Raw genomic sequence first — 21188 nt, forward strand, 5'->3', positions numbered from 1 at the left:
CCTCCCCCTCCCCGGCGGGGCGCGGGGCCGGCTGCCGCCCCTAGCGGCGCCGTGCGGGCTGGGGGGCGGGGGGCGGCCGCCCTGATTTATTTATTTATCCCGCACAAAAAAAAAAAAAAAAAAAAAAAAGGAAAAAAAAACTGGACGCGATGAAAATCACGCGAGGAACGACAGGGAGGAGCCAAGGAGCCGGCGACGCGCTGGGAGGACCGAGCCCGGCGGCCGCGGCGGGGGGCGGGGAGACGCTGCTCCTGCCGCCGGGGCTGCCCGGGGCGGCCAGGCGGAGGGGGCACCCCCTCGGCGGGGCCGGACCCCAGAGCAGCCCAGGGCCAAAGAGCGGCCGGGCCCCAGGAGGAGGAGGAGGAGGCAGCGGGAAAGGCGCGGGGGAAGCGGCGCGGGAGGGCGGCAGGGCCGCCGCAGCCCCGTCCCCTCGAAGGCCCGACAGGGAGGGCTGCAGCTTCGGCTGGGAAGCGGAGAGCGGCGCCGCGGGGGGCCTCCGGCTCCCCGGGCCGGGAACGGCAGCGCTGTTCGGCCGTGCGTGTCCAGCCGCTGCTCCGCGATCGCCCACATAAGGTCCTGCCAGAGTGTCCTTCTGCCAGCACGAGGTGTGAAATTTGCCCCAGCGTCTGCCTGGAAAGATTCCTCCAACCCAGGAGAGCAGGAATGTGACACAGATGAGAGAAGGCTAGTGAAGGAAGTCCTCCTCCCCCCCGGGAAACCGGGCAGTGGTGGAATAAACCTCTCAAAATGCTTCTGCTACCTCTAAATCCCCCAACCTTAGCAGTCATTTTGATGGGTAGAAATAATTTCTGGAAAAAGAATCCTACAATGCCCAAAATGCCACCCATCCCATATAAACGGGAAATAACGTATTCAGGAATGCTGAAGATCCACCTCATTCCAGACCTGTAGGTTTTCAATCTCTTTACAGACAGTAAAGTTCAACCTGTGTCCTCTCAGATTATGAGACATAACTCCTATTTCACATCAGCATTGGATACCATGCAAGTGTATGTAACAATAATAAAGTGGTTTTGTAAGGTTTAGTTTGGATAGTTTGAAATTCCCACCACAGAACATGCATTCCTGGAGCTGGTGCTACGTCTAATGGACTATGGTGTCAACTTATAACCAGGCACAAGGCAAGGGAAAAAAGTCATCTTCCTGGAAGTTTCATGGTCCTCATCAGCTGTATTTCCACAGAGAATAAATTCTAGGATGTAGCCCCACTAGCTAGAGTTCTGCATGTGACATTGGGCTGAAGACATCATTCCTTTGGGAAAACAAATCCTGGAGGAACAGACCACCAGGACATGAGAGGTTGGCTGTGGTAAAGCAATCCTTAACAGTAATCCATACCTACTATCATGCACATATATTGGTCAAATTTTAATTTTGTGTAAGAAATGTCACTGGCATCCTTGGCTGAAAGGAGCCGGTTCCATTTCTTGATGTAGAATGTATAATAAGCCATTTGTTATTACACATGAACCATTGTATAGAAACTGAGCATACTATATTTAAGCAGATACCCTTGTAAAATAAACTGTATGATTTTTCATGAGCTCCTGAAAGCATTCTGCTCTTCCAGCCCACATCACCTTCACCTTTCAGACTGGATTCCAGCCAGCTGGCTCTTACCCAGTTCCTTGTTTCTTCCAGGCACTAGATAAATCTGGCATCGAAGTCAAAAAGAGGAGGAAATGTAGAACTGTGTGTCATCAGATTACCAAAGATAGTACAGTCCTTATCAATCTATAAATATTGAATGGAAGAATTAACTGGACTGATCCCTTTGGGAAACTACATTGTATCCTGGGGAAGTGAGGGAAGACAGAAATCACTCAATCGCTTCTAAGAATAATTAAAAAGAAAGAGACCACTTGAAAGCAGTCTCTCCACCCTGTCAGGTTACATAGTTGTTTCAAAAATATTTCATGCCAATGTCTCAGCCATAAACACTGACAGTATTCCAGCATTCTGCCCGTGGTTTTGGTTGCAAGACATCACTACAGTTCTTTGTACATTGTTTCATTCATCTGAATTTCTTTCCGACAGATATTTACCTCTGGACCTTCTGGATTTACAGTGCCTGCTTCTGTAATCATTTCAATGCACCTGTGATTTTTCATCCACAAATTACAGATACCTGCTCTCAGCATGATTGTGGAAATTGAAGAGCTCTCTCTTCTCCTCCGTATTTGCCTTGTTCCCACTAAATCCTGTACCATTAACTGGGTAAATAGAAACAAACAAATCCAGGGAGAAGAACTGTAATCGCCATATATTATCTAGCCATTTGCTTTGAAGAGAGAAAGCAGACTCAGAGCAGAAGACTTCCTGTGACTCACTGAAGAAATGGTTCAACTTGACCATTCTATGCTTCTGCCTTCCTTTCTCCCATCAGTTCCACCTATCATTCCTCACATTTTCCTGCCATTAAAACTTTATTTGTTCACGTTCCCGTCAGCCTGTACAGAATTATCTCACGCTGTTACTGTTGTTCACATTACCCAGATGACATACTGACGAGAATATACTCAGAGCACAGACTTCTCTACCTACTCCAGAGTAATGGTGTCAAAAATAATCTGTAATCAACCAACAAGATGAATTTTTATCATGTAGTATGATCATTTATGAAACTTATTCTTAAGGAGCGTTCATTTGTAATTCCCTCAGTAGTGAAGTGTCCATAAATTCTGACCCTCATGTTCACGCATCTCCAGCTACCTGTCCTTCCTGTTCATCTCAGTTCTCCTTCCAAACTCACTACCATGCTCTGAAAAAACAGATTCCCATCCCTGGTTTACATTCCTCTGTTGGAATTGTTCTTCTACTGTATAATCTGCAACTGAAAATTCACTCTAGTCATATATCAGAGTTACGTGATACTTTCTTTTGGTGGCTTCTCTAAGTCATCTAAATGTACTGGCACCAGCAGGGTTATTAATATAAGTTTTCTGGTACCCATTTTTTCTGTTCCTTTCCAGTCCTGTTAGACAAGAGGGGTTCCCAAGGAAACAGTGGTGTTGTAACCTGGTTTTATATATCACCACAAAACGTCTTTCATTAAGGGTCTCATTATACTTACTCCCATTTCCTTCCTCATAGCAACTACAAGACTAAATGAGTTGGTAGATTCATTGTTCAAGCATGCCAAGTATAATTCTTTCCTGAAAAGGTAACACTAACCCCTGCTTTATAATGTTTTGTATAAGGGAGAAATCCAGTGTAACTAATTCTTTCCATTATTTTTGTCCCAAGTTGAAACATTCACTTGGAAAACATCTTTATGTAGCTGACGTGAAAGGAGCTTTAAGTATTCTGTTATGGATCAGTGAATGGAGAAAATTAAAAACATGTTCTTGGTTGAAAAGCTCCAGTACTCACACTCTCGATGGATCAAGTCAGATGTATAACCAGCAAGAAACGTGTCCTGTAGGACTCGTCCTGGAGGAATTTTGCAAGGAACTCCTCAAATTCCCGTTTAGGAAGGACAAAATTTTACAATGCAACAATTTGTGATTCCCAGGTCCTACACTAAGTGCTATCAAACCATCGTGGACTGGTTTACTGGTGCGGTCTTGGATCTTTCTGAGCTTTCCCCCATCTAAATTCAGGAAGGTAATTATATTGTATAGTGTTGCCTACATTTTCATCTGTATTTTTTCAGGAGGATTTTGCTTACTCTGTATGCAATTTTTTTCTGCTCCAAGCAAGTTTCGTTTAGTTGGATACTTCCCCATAATTTATGGGTAAAACTTATCTTTGTTAATCTAAGTTCTCATAGAAGGGGTTATCCACAGTTTACACAGCACTGTCCATACCATTATGTCAACTACACTCAATTAAATAGCCCCTCCCAGTTTTGTTGGTGTAAACATCTGTCTGCAATAGATGGGAAAACTTCAGCCTTTTAGCTAGTGCCTCCACTTCTTCCTCCTCTCCATGCATGTGATCAGTATCTTCACAGACTCAGAAGAAGAGGGAAGTCCTTAAGTTGTGCTGAAGAGTGTAACTTAATCCTACCCACTGCCAAACTCTTTCTCTGCTCAGGAAGTACCATTGGATTAGAAGAGTTGGGGCTTGCCCTGGGCATCATGGGAGCTGCTGGGGGTGTGGAGGAGTTTCAGCCTTATTCCTAAATCAGCTTGGGTGGTGAGAGATTGATTTGCCTCCTCTCGGTGGACTGAGGAGCTGGTATGCAGGTTGTACTTTGAAATGTGATGTGGGAGCGGCCCTGGCACATAGGTGTTCTGTAAGCACGTTGGGCTGAAAACTGAAGAAAGGCCCATATTGGTTATTGTTTTCTGTTTGAAGGCTGAGAGATAGTTGGGGTTGTTCAGCCTGGAGAAGAGAAGGCTCCAGGGAGACCTATCAGCACTCGAAGGGGGCTTATAAGAAAGATAGGGAGGACAGATTTTTTTAGTAGGGCCTGTAGTGACGGGACAAGGGAACTAAAGAAGGGTAGATTCAGATTAAATATAAGGAAGAAATTTTTCATGATGAGGGTGGTGAAACACTGGAACAGTTTACCCAGAGAGGTTGTGGAAGCCCCATCCCTGGAAACAGCCACAGTCAGGTTGGATGGAGCTCTGAGCAACCTGATCTAGTTGCAGATGTTCCTGTTCATTGCAGGGGGGTTGGACTAGACGACCTCATTCCTGGAATTCTGTTTACATGCTCAGTTTGAAAAATTCTGACTAAGTGTGCCATGTAACATGCTGAATTAAAGGTGTAGGCAAAAGTCTTTACAGAATCTTAAGCTTACTCAATATTTTCTGTCTGAGATTGACAATTCAATTTTGATGGTTCTTCAGTTAGTCAGTTGGAACTCAAAGGAGGAATTTTTGAAAGAAGGTAAAAATACCTGTATAATGAGAGTTTTTTGGTTATACATTTCTGTTTGGTTCTTGACCTGCACCACCAATGTTTCTGAGCAACTGGGTAGTAATTTAATTCCTGTACTCTAACAGGCCCTGATAGTAATAAGTCAAGGGTTTTGTTTTCAACAGTGTAGCAATTGTCCAGCTAATTTTAAAGAATCCTACCAAAACCATACAAGAGTCTATTTTTATTGGTCACTCACAGGCCATTCATTGGTATTTAATACCTTCATTGGTATTAAAAATTGTCCCCAACTCAGGCACTTTGGTTTCTTTTTAAATTTTCCGAGACATCAGATACTATACAGGTTTCGAAACCCAAAGTAATGCGTATATAGACATTATTCAACACATAAAGCACAGGTTCACATTGTCGCAGTAGGTGCATAGAATGTTATCATGTGTTCTTGTAAGGTACGGATGCAGCATTGCCTTCGCTGTTTGCTGCTGTCTAATCCTTCTTCCCTGATCCCTCCTACCTTTTGGAAGCAATCTGCTTCAGAAGAAACACCAGTATTCTTAAGTCCCATGTGATTTTTTTTTTTTTTTGTCAGTCAGTCATAAGATTGTCCTTCAGAGCTGGTACAGAGTATCCTGTATCAGATCTCAGGAATATATTCACTCCTATTGTAGTGACAGCTTTAAAGTCTCCTGATTGTATACAAGATAGAAATGACTGTTTGCCCTTTTGTTTTTTTTAATGGAGTCTACTATGTGATTCTGTCTCTTAATTCATTATTCATCATTAAAAGTAGTAATAATATCCTGAATTATTATTATTGTCCTTACAGTGATGCCTAGAAAGCCTAGTCATATATGAAGAGTCCAGTGCCCTAGATACTGATAGAAAAAATAGCATGGACAACAGCCTGTTGCCACAGAGAGCTGAGAGCGCCATAGACAAAACGCAATGGGTGGGTAACTCAGATAAACGCAGCAGGTTGAAATGAGAAGACAGTAATAAGGTAAAGGTAGCACCACTAAATAAGTGGAAGATGACTATTTTGTAATGGACATTATTGTAAGATGGCATTAAATTGATCTTTGAAGAAAAATAAGGAGATGGGTTTGGAGGCGGAGCGGCATTGCTGGGGAAGAACTGTTTAAGCTTTTCCCAAAGTATCACGAGTGGGAAGTTCTCAAGGTACCATCCACCCATGCAAAACCAGCCCATTACTGAGGTCCTTCTTTCACTGCACCCAGTTTTAGTTGTGGCCTCTCTGTTGATGAGAAAAAGAAAAGATTGGTTTGACTGCTCATTTTCCCCCAAATCCAAAGGCAGCTGGGCTTTAGCTGTTTGGATTTTCAACTAAGGTTAATTCTCACAGACCAGGAATATAGCAGTTTTGATAATAAAAACATGCCTGAAAGGGGTGATAATTAAATCTTAGTATATGGTATTTTCTATCTAGAAATCTACCTATCTAGGTTTCACATCTCCCAAATGACCAGAAAATTAATCAAGAAGTTCAATTAATTCAAATAATAGGTAAAGGCAGAAGCAGTAGCACTGCTAAACTGCTTCCAAAAGCATAAGGGTACAGGCAATTTTTTTTTTTTTATTCAACCAGTCTTTCATTACAATTTTAGCTCTGGTACATAAAGAAAGGAACCAGTATTTTGTGAAAGTTCATTTTGTACTCCACAGACAGAAGGCACTAGAATGACAAAAGCTAAAGTCTAATTGGAAAGCAATTTCCTTCTTGTGTATTGAGATCATTAGCACTTATTTGACACTTTCTAGTACTCTTTTCCTGAAAAAGCTCCCTGTGATACTAGTTGACATACCTCAGATAAAATCAAACTGTGCAGCATGAAAAGTTTATGAAGAACAGCATTAATCAACATTAATCAACTTTGGCATTTTACTAGGCTAAGGGGAAAATTGCATTAGGCCAAATGAGAGTCAGCAAACGCATGGTAACACAGCGATGCCTGCTTTGTGTTCTGCTCTCCAGACCAGGATTCTGCCATACTTAAAAGTACAAGTATGATTAAAACAAGATTCATTCACTAGCTACATGAATATCATTACATACATAATGATTTCCTAACAAGTAGGAAATCAAAACATTCTGAGAAGGGATTCATATGCACAAAAGCTTGGCTATTTTTACTAGCAATATTAGTCTAAGAAAATACACAATCTTTGGGTAAAACCATTACCTTCCCTAGGCTACAGTATCTTACAAATTGACATGAAAAGTATATGTTAGGATCGCTGACAGACAGAAAAGATATTTCAAACATTACTGGATGATAACTTTGTATTTTTATTTTTATTTCCAGCTTTTCCTCGTGATAGTGAGGTAGAAGAAGCAGCAGCTTGGATTCGTTACTGGTTTTCACAGTGGACAAAAAAGAAAAGCATTCTCTGTGAAGAATTGTTTTGCAAAGGAAGGGATGGAAGGGAAGAGGTAATAAAATATGAGCTAATATTTGACATCTCATCTTGCATTTCAAAGAGGTATATCAAAAAACGAAAGCATAGTGGATTTATTTCTTTGAATGTGAAGAGAGTTATTTCACTGTCAGTATACAAGGAATCTCTTAGTGACACAATACTTTAGACTATCAGCTGTTAAAGCCTGCCTTGCGTCTTATAATAGGGACTACATCCACTATGAAATTACGATTTCAAAACCAGGGGGGTTATGAGTTGGAAAGGAAAAGAACAGAACCAGTAGCTACCCTAATACCTAGAAGGTACACTACGCAGGACTAAAACTGCTGATTAGTCTATATTTCACTAACCACCATCCTAGAATTCAGATTAGTGCTACAAAGCTGATGTACTACAAAGACCAAACAGGATACACCTGCGTGGAAAGACTTCCCAGCCTCATCACTACTTTTGCAGAGGGAAGATTTCCACAGTAATTTTACGTGCTCTCCTGCAGAGCAAAATGAGCAGGCATTGAAGCTTCCTAGCATCAGCCATACTAGTGGATTTAATTTGTTCTACACGTTAATTTAGGGAGGCCAATAAACCCGTTGCATGTGCAAAAGCAAGAAGGTATCCAGCTGCACTGAGGGTCAGATGTTTATAGTTGCCTCAGTAATGCAGTCCTGTCCTTACAATGCTCGTCTCATTGCTGTTGTACTTCTCTCCATAACAGTGGCTAGATTAATAATCTTTTTTATTTTCCACTAATGTGTTAACAGTAAATATCCAAATAAATTCCTCTAGTTATCTGGGTGCATTCTTTCCTATATTTCTGTCCTGAATAGGAGCTGTTCCAATGAGTAGCCACCTCTCTGCACTCGTGTTCTCCCCTGTGCCTGCTATTTCCAAGGATAGCAAGCAAGAAACCATCAAAAGCAATTGATGACATTTTGTTTGTGATAGTATGGATTTCATAGGTATTCATCCATCATTCACCATCATTTTCAAAAGCATTAATGGCTGTCAGCAGTTCAAAAACCATAAAGAGTAGCCTGTAACACACCCATGTCCAAAACTCAGTCATAAAAGATATAGAAAAATGAGTTACTTATGGAAATAAAGCATTGCTACTTATGTAAAAATTACAGTGCCCTAAGAAGAGCGATGTCAACATTTGACAAATCGACATCAAAAATGGGTTACGTTTCTGGTCATCTAATTTTAATGAAATTGGCGACCCACCTTCTCCAAGGAAATAATTATAGCAGTGACCTAGGGGTTTTCCCTCCTTGCTTCCCCTAACTATACAGACCATGGGATCCAGTCTCCAGGTTGCAAGCTTTAGCAATGATGTCTTTGGTAGAATAAAATAGACTATTTCAGTTGGAAGGGTCCTACAATGATCATCTAGTCCAACTGCCTGACCATTTTAGGGCTCACCAAAAGTTAAAGCCTGTTATTAAGGGCATTTTCCAAATGCCTCTTAGACACTGACAGGCTTGGGGCACCAACCACCTCTCTCAGAAGCCTGTTCCAGTGTGTGACCACCCTCTTGGTAAAGAAACGCTCCCCGATGTCCAGTCTAAACCTCCCCATCGCTTAGCTTTGAACAATTCCCATGTGTCCTGTCACTGGATCCCAGGGAGAAGAGATCAGCAGCTCCCTCTCCACTTCCCCTCCTCGTGAAGCTGTAGAGAGCAATGAGGCCACCCCTCAGCCTCCTCCAAACTGGACAAACCAAGAGTCCTCAGCCTCTCCTCACAGGACATTCCTTCCAGCCCTTTCACCAGCTTTGTTGCCCTTTATTGACCAACAAATGAGACATTTGATCTGACTTCAAAGACAACCCACTTCAATACAAAAAATGTTACTTAGGCCATTGCCTGCAGCAGAACGCCAGCCTCATTTCAAAATAGGCAGTCAGATTTTGCCAATGTGGCTGTTACTGAAAACACTTCCACTGGTCAACACCTCAACCTTTCTGTGACAGAAGAAAAAGTGAAATTCTTTCTATACTTCAGCAGATGCAGCCTAGGATTTAAAATTGGAAGAGCTGCATCTAACCCGTAGTAGCAGATGACTGCAGGCCAGCTAGCAACGACACTGCTGACTCACATCCTGAAAGCAATGAGGACATGTCGGACACATACGTGGCTGCTTGCTTCTCTCACAAGGAACTGTTTCTCATTTCTAGTCAGGAAGTTGCCTCTTGTGACTTTGTCCACCTGATGTAGCATCTTAGGCTTTCATATATTCATCTGCTATTGCCCTGAAGTCTACACTATTACTGTCCATGATTTCATATCCAGCAACTATTTAACTGCATTGTTTTATGTCACCTTTTTTTCTGTATCAGAACGTAGGATGAGAAGCATATGCAAAGATGTCTCAGCTTTGCTCTACTCTTTCACAGAATAGCTTAAAGAGGAAAAGGTAAACCTGTTCACTAACTGACTAAGCCCTTTCGTAGGCAGGAATATACTGTCTCTCTGTTTGATGATGCACACATGTGCTTATCAATGATGTTTTGCTGCATTCATCCTCAGAAGCAAGATGAAGGTAGTATGAAGGAAGTAGCATAAGGTATTCTGTTTGTGTTTATATTAACTTTTTTCCTATTTGGTTCTACATCATGTAGATACTGATTGACTCTTGTACCTCTCCAATTTTGGTACAATGAATTCTACATTACTTTTGAAAAAGAAGGAAAAACTACACAATTTTTTTTCCTCAAAATGGTGACATTACATCAGATAAAATATACATGACAACAGAGTAGAGTGCAACAGGGCTAATCATTGGAGAAAGCAAGATCTGGGGTGATAGGAGGCAACATTTGCATGACTCAAGAAGGAATAGAAATTTCTACAGGGCATAGATTCATGAGTCAGAACCACATATAGAAAATAAGCAACAGACAAATTTTGATTTATAGAGATGTAATTCTATTGAGAGTTTCTGTTAACTGGACCATGAACTATCTGAACTTCACCCCTGTGGTTTATATCATCACTGAAACCTCTTATTATAGTCCATTATGCATCTTTATTTTCCCTCATTTCTCTCACATACACACAAATGTAGAAGTCTGCACAACCTGAAGGATTATTTAAGTATGGAAGGGACCTAATTTATCGTATTTCTCGTCACATGCCATTTAGAAGCATTTTACTTCAAGGCATTATGTGAAGAAAAAAGCATTTCAAAAAACCAATAACAAAGTAGTCCACCAGATAACGTATAACAGTTGTAGTGTTTTCTATGTAAATTAAATTAGCTGATGGTTGAGAATAGGATTTTCAAAATCCTCTGAGCACCAGCTACAAATAGAGGAAAAGCTAAATTAACCTGCTTAATTCTGAGCATACTAGAATACAAATTGCCAGAATTATGCAGAGTACACACAACACCCCCCACAGAGGCAAACCCACATTTTCCCCATTTCTGAAGCTGGTACCTTGCTGCGCTGGGTTGCTTAGGAGGCTCTGATCCAAAGAGTTATGTCAGCAGGATTATGTAAGCTCCCGACAGGTCCACCAAGGCTGGGTAATCAAAGAGAGAGGCCAGACAGAAATTTCTCTCTCGATTCTTCAAGCGTGGGAGCTGGATGCAAGGCTGACCACCTTCCTCTTTAAAAATATTACTGCCTAGGTCTTCACTTTGTCTCCATGACAATTTCCATCTCAGTGCCTTGGATTAGTGGCTAGTCCCAAACAAATCTATGCAACAAGCGTCAGTCCAATCCTGCCTCACAGCAAGGAGCTTGAGCCTCAAAGTAGCTGCTGCTCCGGAGTCACTCCATGTTATGTGTAAGATTCTGGCATGTACATACAATGCTGCAAGCTGGAAAAATCAGCTCAAGTTATAAGGGAGATGGAAAATTACAGTATTGATATTCTCAGCATGAGTGGGTACAGATGGTCAGGAACAGATTGTATCAAATTGAAGAACAATAATAAAATCATGAACTACTCAGGTTCCCCAGCTGGAGGGAAAGAGAGAGTTGCACTGATTGTGAGTGACACCATGTAAAAAGCCCTGCGAGACAGACGAGGAACCAATTAATGGCGAAGGAGCAGGTACACGGTTCAAGGTAGTAGGTGACGATGAAAACCCTCCAAGTGCTACCACGATACAAAACCACTTTCTAAAACATCATTAGCAGCAGCACACCCTCGTTGACACAGCTGGGCAAGAACGGGTGAGTAGGGACCACTGATTATGGATTGAACATGACTTGGGTACCTAGAATTTGTTCTCACAGAAGCACTGATGAAGAGCTCATCCAACTTTGATAACTAAATCATCCATTGATGGCAAGAACATGCTTTTCTACCCACAAAATCACATCAGACTGTAACAAAAACACAGGCATACCAGGTTTCATCCTGCAGAAATTTTTGTTTGTTCCTCTGAATGTTTGGGCGTGTAAGTTGTACGTGCCGACAGCGAGTACGACATATGTGCTGCCATCGTGGAAATAAATTTAAAGCAAATACTTGCAGAAGCAGCAAATAAGAAAATCACCGCTCAAATGTATGGAATTCAAATGTCAGTTCTTAAAAAACAAGTTTTCCACAGACAGATGTAACTTTCAGCTTTCACATAAATGAATTTTGAGGATCTTTAGTAAAATATATTAATAGAACTAAGGATTTTCTGGTATTTTTCAATGGTTAGAAAAAGGAGGGGTGGGTCACTGCAATGCTAAGGAATGGCATCATCAGAGAGGAACCGGCAAGGTAGAACCTCCCAAATGCTCAGGCCAAAATGGCATTAAAAATGGAAAAAGGGAATAAATGCTTATGAAGAAAAGACAATCACACTGGCAGGTAGCAAAAAGGGGGCTCCTGAGGATTGTCTTCCAACCACAAAGAGCTTGCAGGTGATTTTAATCATAGCTAGAATTAATTAATAAGAAACAAATGAGGAAATATTATTGCCATCCAAAAAACCAAAATAAAGAGGAGAGAAGGCCTTCACTGCACACTGAAACTGTCCTGTCACCTGAAAAAAAAAATCAGTTTGGATAATTCAAATAAGACAGTAACTATGAGAAAATCATCTTGTATTAAGCTGAAAGTACCTTAAAAATAAAGAACTGGAAGGCAAAATGTAGGGTAAAAGAGATCAGATCTGCTCAAAGGTGGCAGCAAAAAGGAACACAAAATCATACTCTAAATCTTGAACTGAGCACACCGAGTCCACTGTAGAAGAAAAAAATTTCAAAAAACTACCTGAAAGACACTTTTAGCAACTGTAAAACTGGCATAGCATCATAGTCCTCTCCAGAAAATTCTTCTACATGCTTACGCTGCACTGGATTTGCAACAGCACTGCCTCTTCGGGTACTTTAAGAACAACAGATCGCTTCTGGCAGCCTGATCTTATGCTGACCGTATTTTCAGGCTACGCACCCACCAAACAACCAATGTGCGCCAGCAACACACAGCACGTACCAAATGTACCTAGATCGTGTTGGCTTTCAGAAAGATTTTAAGAGGATCTCTGAAATTTTTCAGTGACTCTCTACAATACCCAGAAAAATTTGCCATTCTCATTAAGACACGGGCCAAGATCTCTAACCAGTTAGTTTGGAGTTAATACTGAATTTATCATATTTTGGAGGTAACAGATCGTTAGGACAGTGGAATTCTGTGGCCAGGTCATGCATGTGTAGGTCTGGACATTGCAGATGTCGCTGCCTCCTGGAGACACTGATAAAAAACATGCCACTAGAGAACCGTCAGAACTGAATAAAACATCCTGCAGTCAGAAAGTTAAAAAATAAAGGTGGTGAAAACCAGCGTGACTTCAGATGATTGTATTGCTTCATAAGAGCGAGGTCTTGAGAAGTGTTATTAGCTCACTTACTAAAACAGCAACTTTTGCATGATTGCATCTGTAAGTAAATGACTCGTGAAAAGCCTTGCTTTGCCGTGGCTGGCCTCCAGCAGGGAAATCTAACGCCCTCCATGACAAGCTAGGAGTCTTTTGTAGCTATGCATTAAACATATACCTGCGGGTCAGGAAGGAGCGGATGGAAACCTGCTTTCAGCATTGGTATTCCCCTTGGTTAGTCACAGAGACGTACCTGCACAGGAAAAAGCTCTCAGACGGGGCACGCTTTTACATCATGGCCCAAGACACACGAATTTTGGCATCCCCAAAGCCATGCAAACCAGAGGGACATTTTCAGCAAAGTATTCACTGAAGCAGCAGTTTTGCAAGAAAATCTGGAAAACTGCAGAGGCACTGGCTTCTGGTAGTACAGCTTAAAGGCAGGTGAACTCTTACCCTTCTGATCATATGAAAAGTGGGTTGAATTAAGACAGACGGATAAATGAGAACCTGAGTGATTTGCAGTTTCTTCCTTCAGCTATCTCTCGCTGAAAGACTTAACTGGTTAGTTTAGCATCCCGCTGCGCACTATTTCAGCTCTTCCCATCTTGCGAATAGTCTTTGGTTACTAAACGTTTTGACAAAACTTTAACAGATTTTTTTCTTCTGAGCATTTAGTTCTAATCTGTTCTGCCACCATAAGCTCATCCCTTAGCCTGACTTCCCAATTGAATTTTGACTCGGTCCAAAATTCACTATGACATTTCTTCAATGTACAGAGCTCAGTCAAAATCTCTGTCTAGGGCAGTTCACATAAAAGACTCGCCACAGAATAAGGCACAAAACCCATAACAGTATTTGTCTTTTGAAGCAAATTACTACACATTGTCCATAATTTAAAGAATTGTCACTGAGCCAGATTCCTGGTTTTATTCTTTTTATTCCTGGGGGAAAAAATCCCTCTTCTGATTAAACCTTAGTTTCAGATCACATTTAGACACCCAATTACTGTATTAAGTTTATTCCACAGTTTGACATCAATATCGTAATCCAGTTACCCACTCCGTGCTGCTTTAACTTGCGATAGTGAACATTTTCTCCTCAAGATATTGTACTGCAGCCACTGGACAGCCGTAACTGACAGGATTATGTAAAAACAGTGGCTTATCATGAATGTCCTAACATTTTCTGATGTTAAATACTCACTTGAGAATGATGCAACTGCAAATATTGCCAGTGGTTTTGTTTGCCAAGGTTATATTTTGCCTTAAGTGATGCAAAAGAACACAGGCTCCGTTCCTGAAATAGCTGGTCTATAAATACGATACCTTTAGATATCCAGCTGAGCCAATGAATCTTTTGCCTTCAGACTTAAACGCTGGATTATCCCATTTGTGGGGGAAAAAAGTAGACTTTTAGATATTTTGCCTTACATTCTTATAGCATAGGAGAGATTGATTTTTCTCCCTATCATCTTTACTCAAACTGAGTGAGAAAACTGCTGACACGCTCCTTCCTTTTCCATCTGTGCCTCGCAGCTCCCCTGACTCCTGCCATGCCAAACCCCACCCCTTTGGCCACTTTGCAAAACCTTGTTATATTCTGGTAATAATCCTTCCCCTTTGGCTCTCCTCTCTTCTCATCCTCCAAGCATTTTTGAGACTAGATTTCCTTTCCCCTAGTACATCCCAAACGCTGTGCACACCATAGTGTAGATTCGTAGGCATGTGCAAATGATTAGTGACCACAGGTCTTCCAGAGCTTCACGATCATTTTCAGAGGGATTTGGGTTAAATGTTTCACCAGATAATATTACGCGGTAGAAATAACCTCAAGTACTTCTGTTATCTGTTTAGCAAAAGCTAAGTGATATGGCCAAGTCAATGATGACCACAGAGAAAGCAAGAATTTCTGAGGCGCTCTTTAGGGAAGGAAGGACGTGAAGAGAAAAAAATGGAAGAGATAGGAAATGGTAATACTGGAAAATCTGTAATCCTCTGATCGAGCCAATTTTACACATACAAAGAAGTGATTTCATCCTCAGGTACTATGAGATCTAGGGTAGACCTTGGAAAGTGCAAGAAAACAGGCAATGGGTTCTTCTTGCAGGACAGAGTTAAAGGGAAACGAGTAACACCCGAATGCTGCTGCCTAGCTACCCAGGGATGTTTGCCCCTGAGAGTAAAAGCAGAAATGCTCAGACCGAGACTCTGCAGCTGTCGATAAGGTTTGGCTCCATCACAGACTAGTGGACTTGTCTGGTGCAGGTGTTCGATGCAATGGCCTCTCTTAGCAGATGTAAGTAACCCCCTGTCCCTTGCTGCCTCCCACCATTCACTTGTACCTTATGCCATGACAGCTTTTATATCCTGCTTTGTAAATTAATGGTAATTTTCAGGTCGCTGAAAAAGAATTGTCTTATTCTACAGTAAAGCTCTTAGAAAAAAAAGTCACATCTTCAAATAATTCCACTCTGCTTGAACATAAGTTAGAGGCTTGGATGTCTTTTAATAAATACATGAATGCAGCATGTCTGCTAAATCTATATTAAATCTGTGGTTTTCTATCATATTGTGGGTTTTAATCACATTTTTACAATGATGGTCAAAATACTATCTCCATCCATTTATCATCTTAATAATCAGCAATGCTCCTTTGTCTGCTGGAGGATCTTTGATTTTGCCCACACAAGCCGTAAAGGTAGAAAACATGATGCAACATGCTATAAACTCCTGATCATATCCATCTACCTGCCGAGAACACGTCGCTTGCATCTGCTGAAGCTGCTCCAGACTTGGACAAAATGAAATCACTATGTACACTAACATTTATTAATGTAAGAAAAAACTTCAAAACCCAAGATCTTCCACTTTATATCCTAAAATCCAGAGATCCCAGATCAAACTTTCAAGACACTGAAAAAAAGCACCTCTGCTTAAAGTCAGTGTAACAGTAATTACTTATCACCTTTGAAAATAAGGACTCAAGTTTGTTTCAAACTGCGTATAAAGAACATGATCTTCAACTCAGAGGAAGTGTGTATTTTTTTCATTTAATATAGTAAGGAATGACACTTTCAGCAGTTTTCAGTTGGTGGTAGTTAAACTACAAGCTTTGATTTTGTCCTAGAATTCTTCAAATACCTTCTAAAGCCCCAGAAGTCGTAGGTGAGCACATCACAGTCTCTTCTTTCTAATTAAAGTCCCTCTCCTTCAAATGCCTTCCCATCTTTCTCTAGGATAACACTGAGCTCTTCAAGTTTCCCACAAACCATTATCCACAGAAATTTCTTTGTCCTCTGTTACAGAATCTCATTCATGTCCCTTCAAACGTTTTTAGACTTTTGCAATGCTGAATAGGAGACAAGAACTTCCAGGTGTTCATTTGTCACAGGCTTTGCTCATCTTAAACCTAACAGCCTCTGTGTGCGATTCTGTCCAAACCTGGACAGACATTCACAAGTTAACTAGCCGCCTTTCGTATCACAATGTTAATTATTAAATAAAACAAAGTTTTAAATAATAATATAAATGTCTGAAGTTAGGAGAAGTGTCCCCTAAAATAACTATTTATCTCCACCGATAATAGAGCAGGATCAGGTACACAAAGCTGTTCATTGTCCTGTACTGTAGACATCTCAGGTTAACCAAGAATTCTACTCCAGCCACCGCATTCTTGATGCAGTAGCTAGGATCAGAAGGCACTGCAGAGATATTTTCATATAACAGAGCGTGTTAGGTTATCTGACTAAAGGCTAAACAAATTAAACACAAAGCCATGGCAAGGATCGGAAGAACAATTAGTGAAAACCGAGCACACTGACTCACTAGTCCTAAAACTATCAAAGAATGATTCAGATCACCGTTCTTGGCGCAAAGCCCACTAAAACAAGCGTAGGAAACGCCCAAGAAAGCTGTGCAAACTGAGGCATCACCTAAAGGTGTATAAAACTTCTTATAGGGGGATGAGAATTTAGGGACAGAACAGAGAGAATTTGGGGACTATGTAAAATTTATTATGGGATTTTTAAGGTAACTGCAGCTATGTGTAAAACTTACTATGGGATGCTTAAGGGAAGCACCAAAGGTGTGTAAAGGGAGGGACTAAGGTAGACTGGAGAGAAACAAGCATGGAAAAAACAAGGACAAAATGGATAAAGGGGGCCAGTCCCATGCTGACAGCTTACCAATTACACATCAATGCATGAGCTTTGCACTTCATCGCCGCAGTCCATCTGATATTCTTATTATGCCCCATTTCTAACTGCTCTTGTGTGCATGTATATGTCAATGGTAGCAAACTTCAAGTGGGACTAGCCCGTGAGTGGGACAACAGGAATAAATAAGAGCCACTGGGGCAGGACCACATGTCTGAGGGACTTGATGGTCTAGGGGCCAGCAACTGGGAGAGATGGGCCGGTCGCCAGTCACTGCCTGGGCTGTCTCACAGCAGCACAGATCCATACTGCAGGTGCATGCACACCCCACAGGTGACTCCAGTGCTGGCCCACCGGAGAGAAGGAAGAAGGTGGAACTGTAATACCTGAGCTCAGCCTGTGTTTACACAGGTGCCAGTAAAGGCACCACGCTCTCCCCACGTTGATTTGTGGCTGGCCATGTGTTTATTGTTTGTACTGTGTGTAGGTGCACACTGGGTATTGTTTTGTATTGTGATGGGCTTGTGGATATAGAATCACAGCAGCCCTGGATCCTTTGGATTGGGAGGGGGAAAATCCCCCTGGTCCCAAAGGCCCCTCCGCTACCACATGGATTCTGCTACCACAAACAAAGTGAGAATACCCACATGGACACTGGCAAAAGACTCCAGTGGAAATTTTTTAGTTAGTCTAAAAGTTTTATCCCTTTCCATATACACCTCAGAAACCTGAGTGGCAGTTATTTAGGCACTGCTTTTGGCTTAGAAAATAGTCCACCATCTCCCTTTTTTTCCCCTCCCCTCAATCAGCCACACCAAAACTCTGAAGACAATCATTAACAGTTTCCTTATATTTTCAGTATCTTATGTGATGCTAAGGATTTTAATCTACATACACTCGGGTATACATACATCATGCAGATGCATATTTCCATATTCTTTTTTGCCAATAATTATTTCAATAAATATAGGTAATTCCCTTAAGGTGATTAAGATGGGGCCTGATTACACCTCTCAAATCACTGAGGGAAAAAAATAAAAGAAACCACTAAATTAAAAAAAAAAAAAAATTAAGATCTCCAGCTCCTTTAATGTAATTTCTAAGCCATTTCAGTGACGGCCTGTGACAGCCCTGTATGAGCACTTCCTGCAAGCAGAGCAACTACTGTATTTAAATTAATAAGTTTTAAAACCCTACTCTGAGTACTGCGGCTTACATATTTTTGGTGGATGGCCACCAGAAGTGTTCAAGACCAACTGTAAGTGTTTCCAAAAGGGACAAATCAACAGCAGCTAGCCCAACAGCGTACAAATCCATGGCCAGGGATCCTCTGAACAGTCAGACTGCAAATGCCACCTGCAAAAATCTGAACAACTGACTTCTAACCAGAAATCCCCAGCCCACACCTAACTGGTTTTACAACTAACATGTTTCTAGAAGTCATAGGAAGACTTGATTTTGGAAAACAGACTTTCTCCTGGAATGCTAAGAGGGTGCCCAACTTGATGACAAGACTAAGATCTTGGTACAAAACTAGATCCATTGAATTTGGAAAAGGAATTCATATCCAAATACACAGCCTCCAAGTACCCTCCTAAGTATAAAAGGCCTTTTTTCAGCATGCTGTTACAATCTCTCTAGCAGGAGTTTTAGCCAACCCTTATCCTTTGAGTTGCTCCACTTGGGGGACTGTCTGAAAGGTCTTCAAACAGAGAGGGATCCTCTGGACGTGGCTCATGCAGTAGAGCTCCACACCAATACCACAGTGTAACCAAACTAACTTCAGAACTGAAAAGCTCTCTGGTTACATTCAGAGTTCTGCACCAAAGCTAATAAATTCTGAGCAGCAGGGCTTGTTCACACCAGAGGTTATCATGACTCAACAAATCAACAACCAACTACATCAACTCAAGCTGAACTGACAAGGCTGAAAATTTTTAATCACATTCCAGAAGACTAGTCTGGTTTTGCAAACCATGCAAGACTTGACTACAGCTGTGTCACAAGCCATACTTTGGACCACACATTCTCCCTCAATTTTCTCAGTGTTTCAGGAAGGAAATAAACTGTATTTGGCACAGAGTGCGCTGTATTAGTACAACAGGCACACAGCCAGCATCAGTCTACTCCCTGATCTGTTCCACTGCTTCTCATCATCCTACTTATAGCTCTTCAGATCTGCTTCTCTTCCTGCATCGCCCCATAAGGTAAGTGATCCAGACAGTAAAAGATACATTATGGCCTCTTATCACCAAACAGCTATAATTTTGCCATGATGATCCAGGAATCTTGCCCAACCGGTGCTGGAAGAGACAAGTGAAAGATTAAGAACTAGAAGTGCATATGGATCTTAGTGTTGGTAGATATATTAGAAAGGATACTACATGAAGTGCTCAAAATGCTCGATTTCCAGATTAAAATAATTAAAAAGTTAAACTATGAATTTTATTCTAATAGAGTTAATAAATTTTTTGTGTGCATAAACTCGGGGAGGTGGGGCAGGGTAGTTACAGACCGCATAGTAGTGCAAAGGCTTTAAAAAAATCCTTTAGTACAGAAAATGTTAAGCAACACTTACGATTATGAAATATCTCATATTTCTGCAAGAGAAGCCTTCAGCCTAGAAGACCTAGATGAATTCCAGAATAGTTTTGTGATCACTTTAGTATCCTCAGTAAAAAGCTAAATCTATCTCACTGGAAGAGAAGCAGAGCGTTTCCCAGACAAACAGTAAAAGAACTTCAGACTACAGGTACCTTGTGAAATGTGAAGCTTTTATTTTTTTTTTTTTTAATATAAACTTAAAATAGAAGGCTTATAATAAATCTCACCTAAAGAAGTTTCTGGGTTTTATAGAATTTGTGTCATCTTTCACCCAGGTTTTAGAAGCTTTAAATAAGCTAAAGAGGAAAGATATTTATTCAGCTATGTCATTAGTATAGCAAGTTCAACAGTCTGAAGTTTTGTTAAGTCATATAACAACAGTTAAGACAGAACAAAACTACAAATATGTTTACAGATGTCTGATGTTCCTGTTGAATTCCTTTTGGATAAAAGAAAAACAATATCTCGCACTGTAGTAAGTATAATGCCATCTACTTGTCAGTTGGAATCATCAAGATCTAGTCCATTTGCTTAAGGTCACTTGTTTACTTTATTAGATTTGTTTAAAAAATAAAAAACAAACCGAAAAAACCCCACACAGCGTAAGGACAACTGAATTTATAACTCTATATGGAACAAAGTTTTTTTTGCCTCTGACAAATCTGAATCGATTTCATCCTTCTTTTGTAGTAACGGTACCAAGGAATAGGAATGGAGCTACAGATATCCTCCAATGGCTACCAAGTTACCTGCTTATATCAAAAGGGTCGAACTCCACTGCAACGCACAGCGTTGGGCCGGTAGCATCAGAGAGGCAAGTGGCAATAAGAGATTAGACGGCCAATTCTTATGACTACCCAAAGCAGACAATGACTTGAGAAATCAGAGCATGTGTATACTTGGAAGAAAAGCCACACTTCTGGAGCCATACACTGTCTTACCAATGTCCATCAGATTTTGTACAGTGGATATAGTCAATAGTCATATTTTCTTTCATTGTGACACTTTGCACTTGTGAAAACAATTATTTCACTACTGCAACAATATGTTTCTTCCTCTCTGACACAAGTGGCATAGATCCTGGTTTGCTGTGCTTACGACGATTCAGTTCCCTAGGAACAAAAAGACAGAAAAATGATGTTCAGTAGTCAGCACAAAGATTTAAAAAATACTAGCTTCCACCTTAAGCTACTAATGGAGATATCCTACAATCACAACCCCCCCCCCCCACGTAATTCCTCAATTGAAAAGGACAGTCCCTTTGAAAAAGAACTTTAAAGTTGGTTATTTAGAAAAGTTTCTAATGGAGCCT

The 21188-nt window shown here is 41.0% G+C and overlaps 1 protein-coding gene across 1 annotated transcript in view; it reads right to left on the reverse strand.

The window, feature by feature from the left end:
• Positions 1–20025: 20025 nt before the first annotated feature.
• Positions 20026–21188, reverse strand: part of DCAF13 (DDB1 and CUL4 associated factor 13) — a 29223-nt gene continuing 28060 nt past the window's right edge. Inside the window, exon 11 of the mRNA XM_064442259.1 lies at positions 20026–20988. Within this exon, the coding sequence (XP_064298329.1) occupies positions 20901–20988 (88 nt within the window). The 3' untranslated portion in view covers positions 20026–20900. The remainder of the gene's footprint in view (positions 20989–21188) is intronic.

The sequence above is a fragment of the Phalacrocorax carbo genome, chromosome 2, assembly GCF_963921805.1.
Source record: "Phalacrocorax carbo chromosome 2, bPhaCar2.1, whole genome shotgun sequence".
NCBI lineage: Eukaryota > Metazoa > Chordata > Aves > Suliformes > Phalacrocoracidae > Phalacrocorax > Phalacrocorax carbo.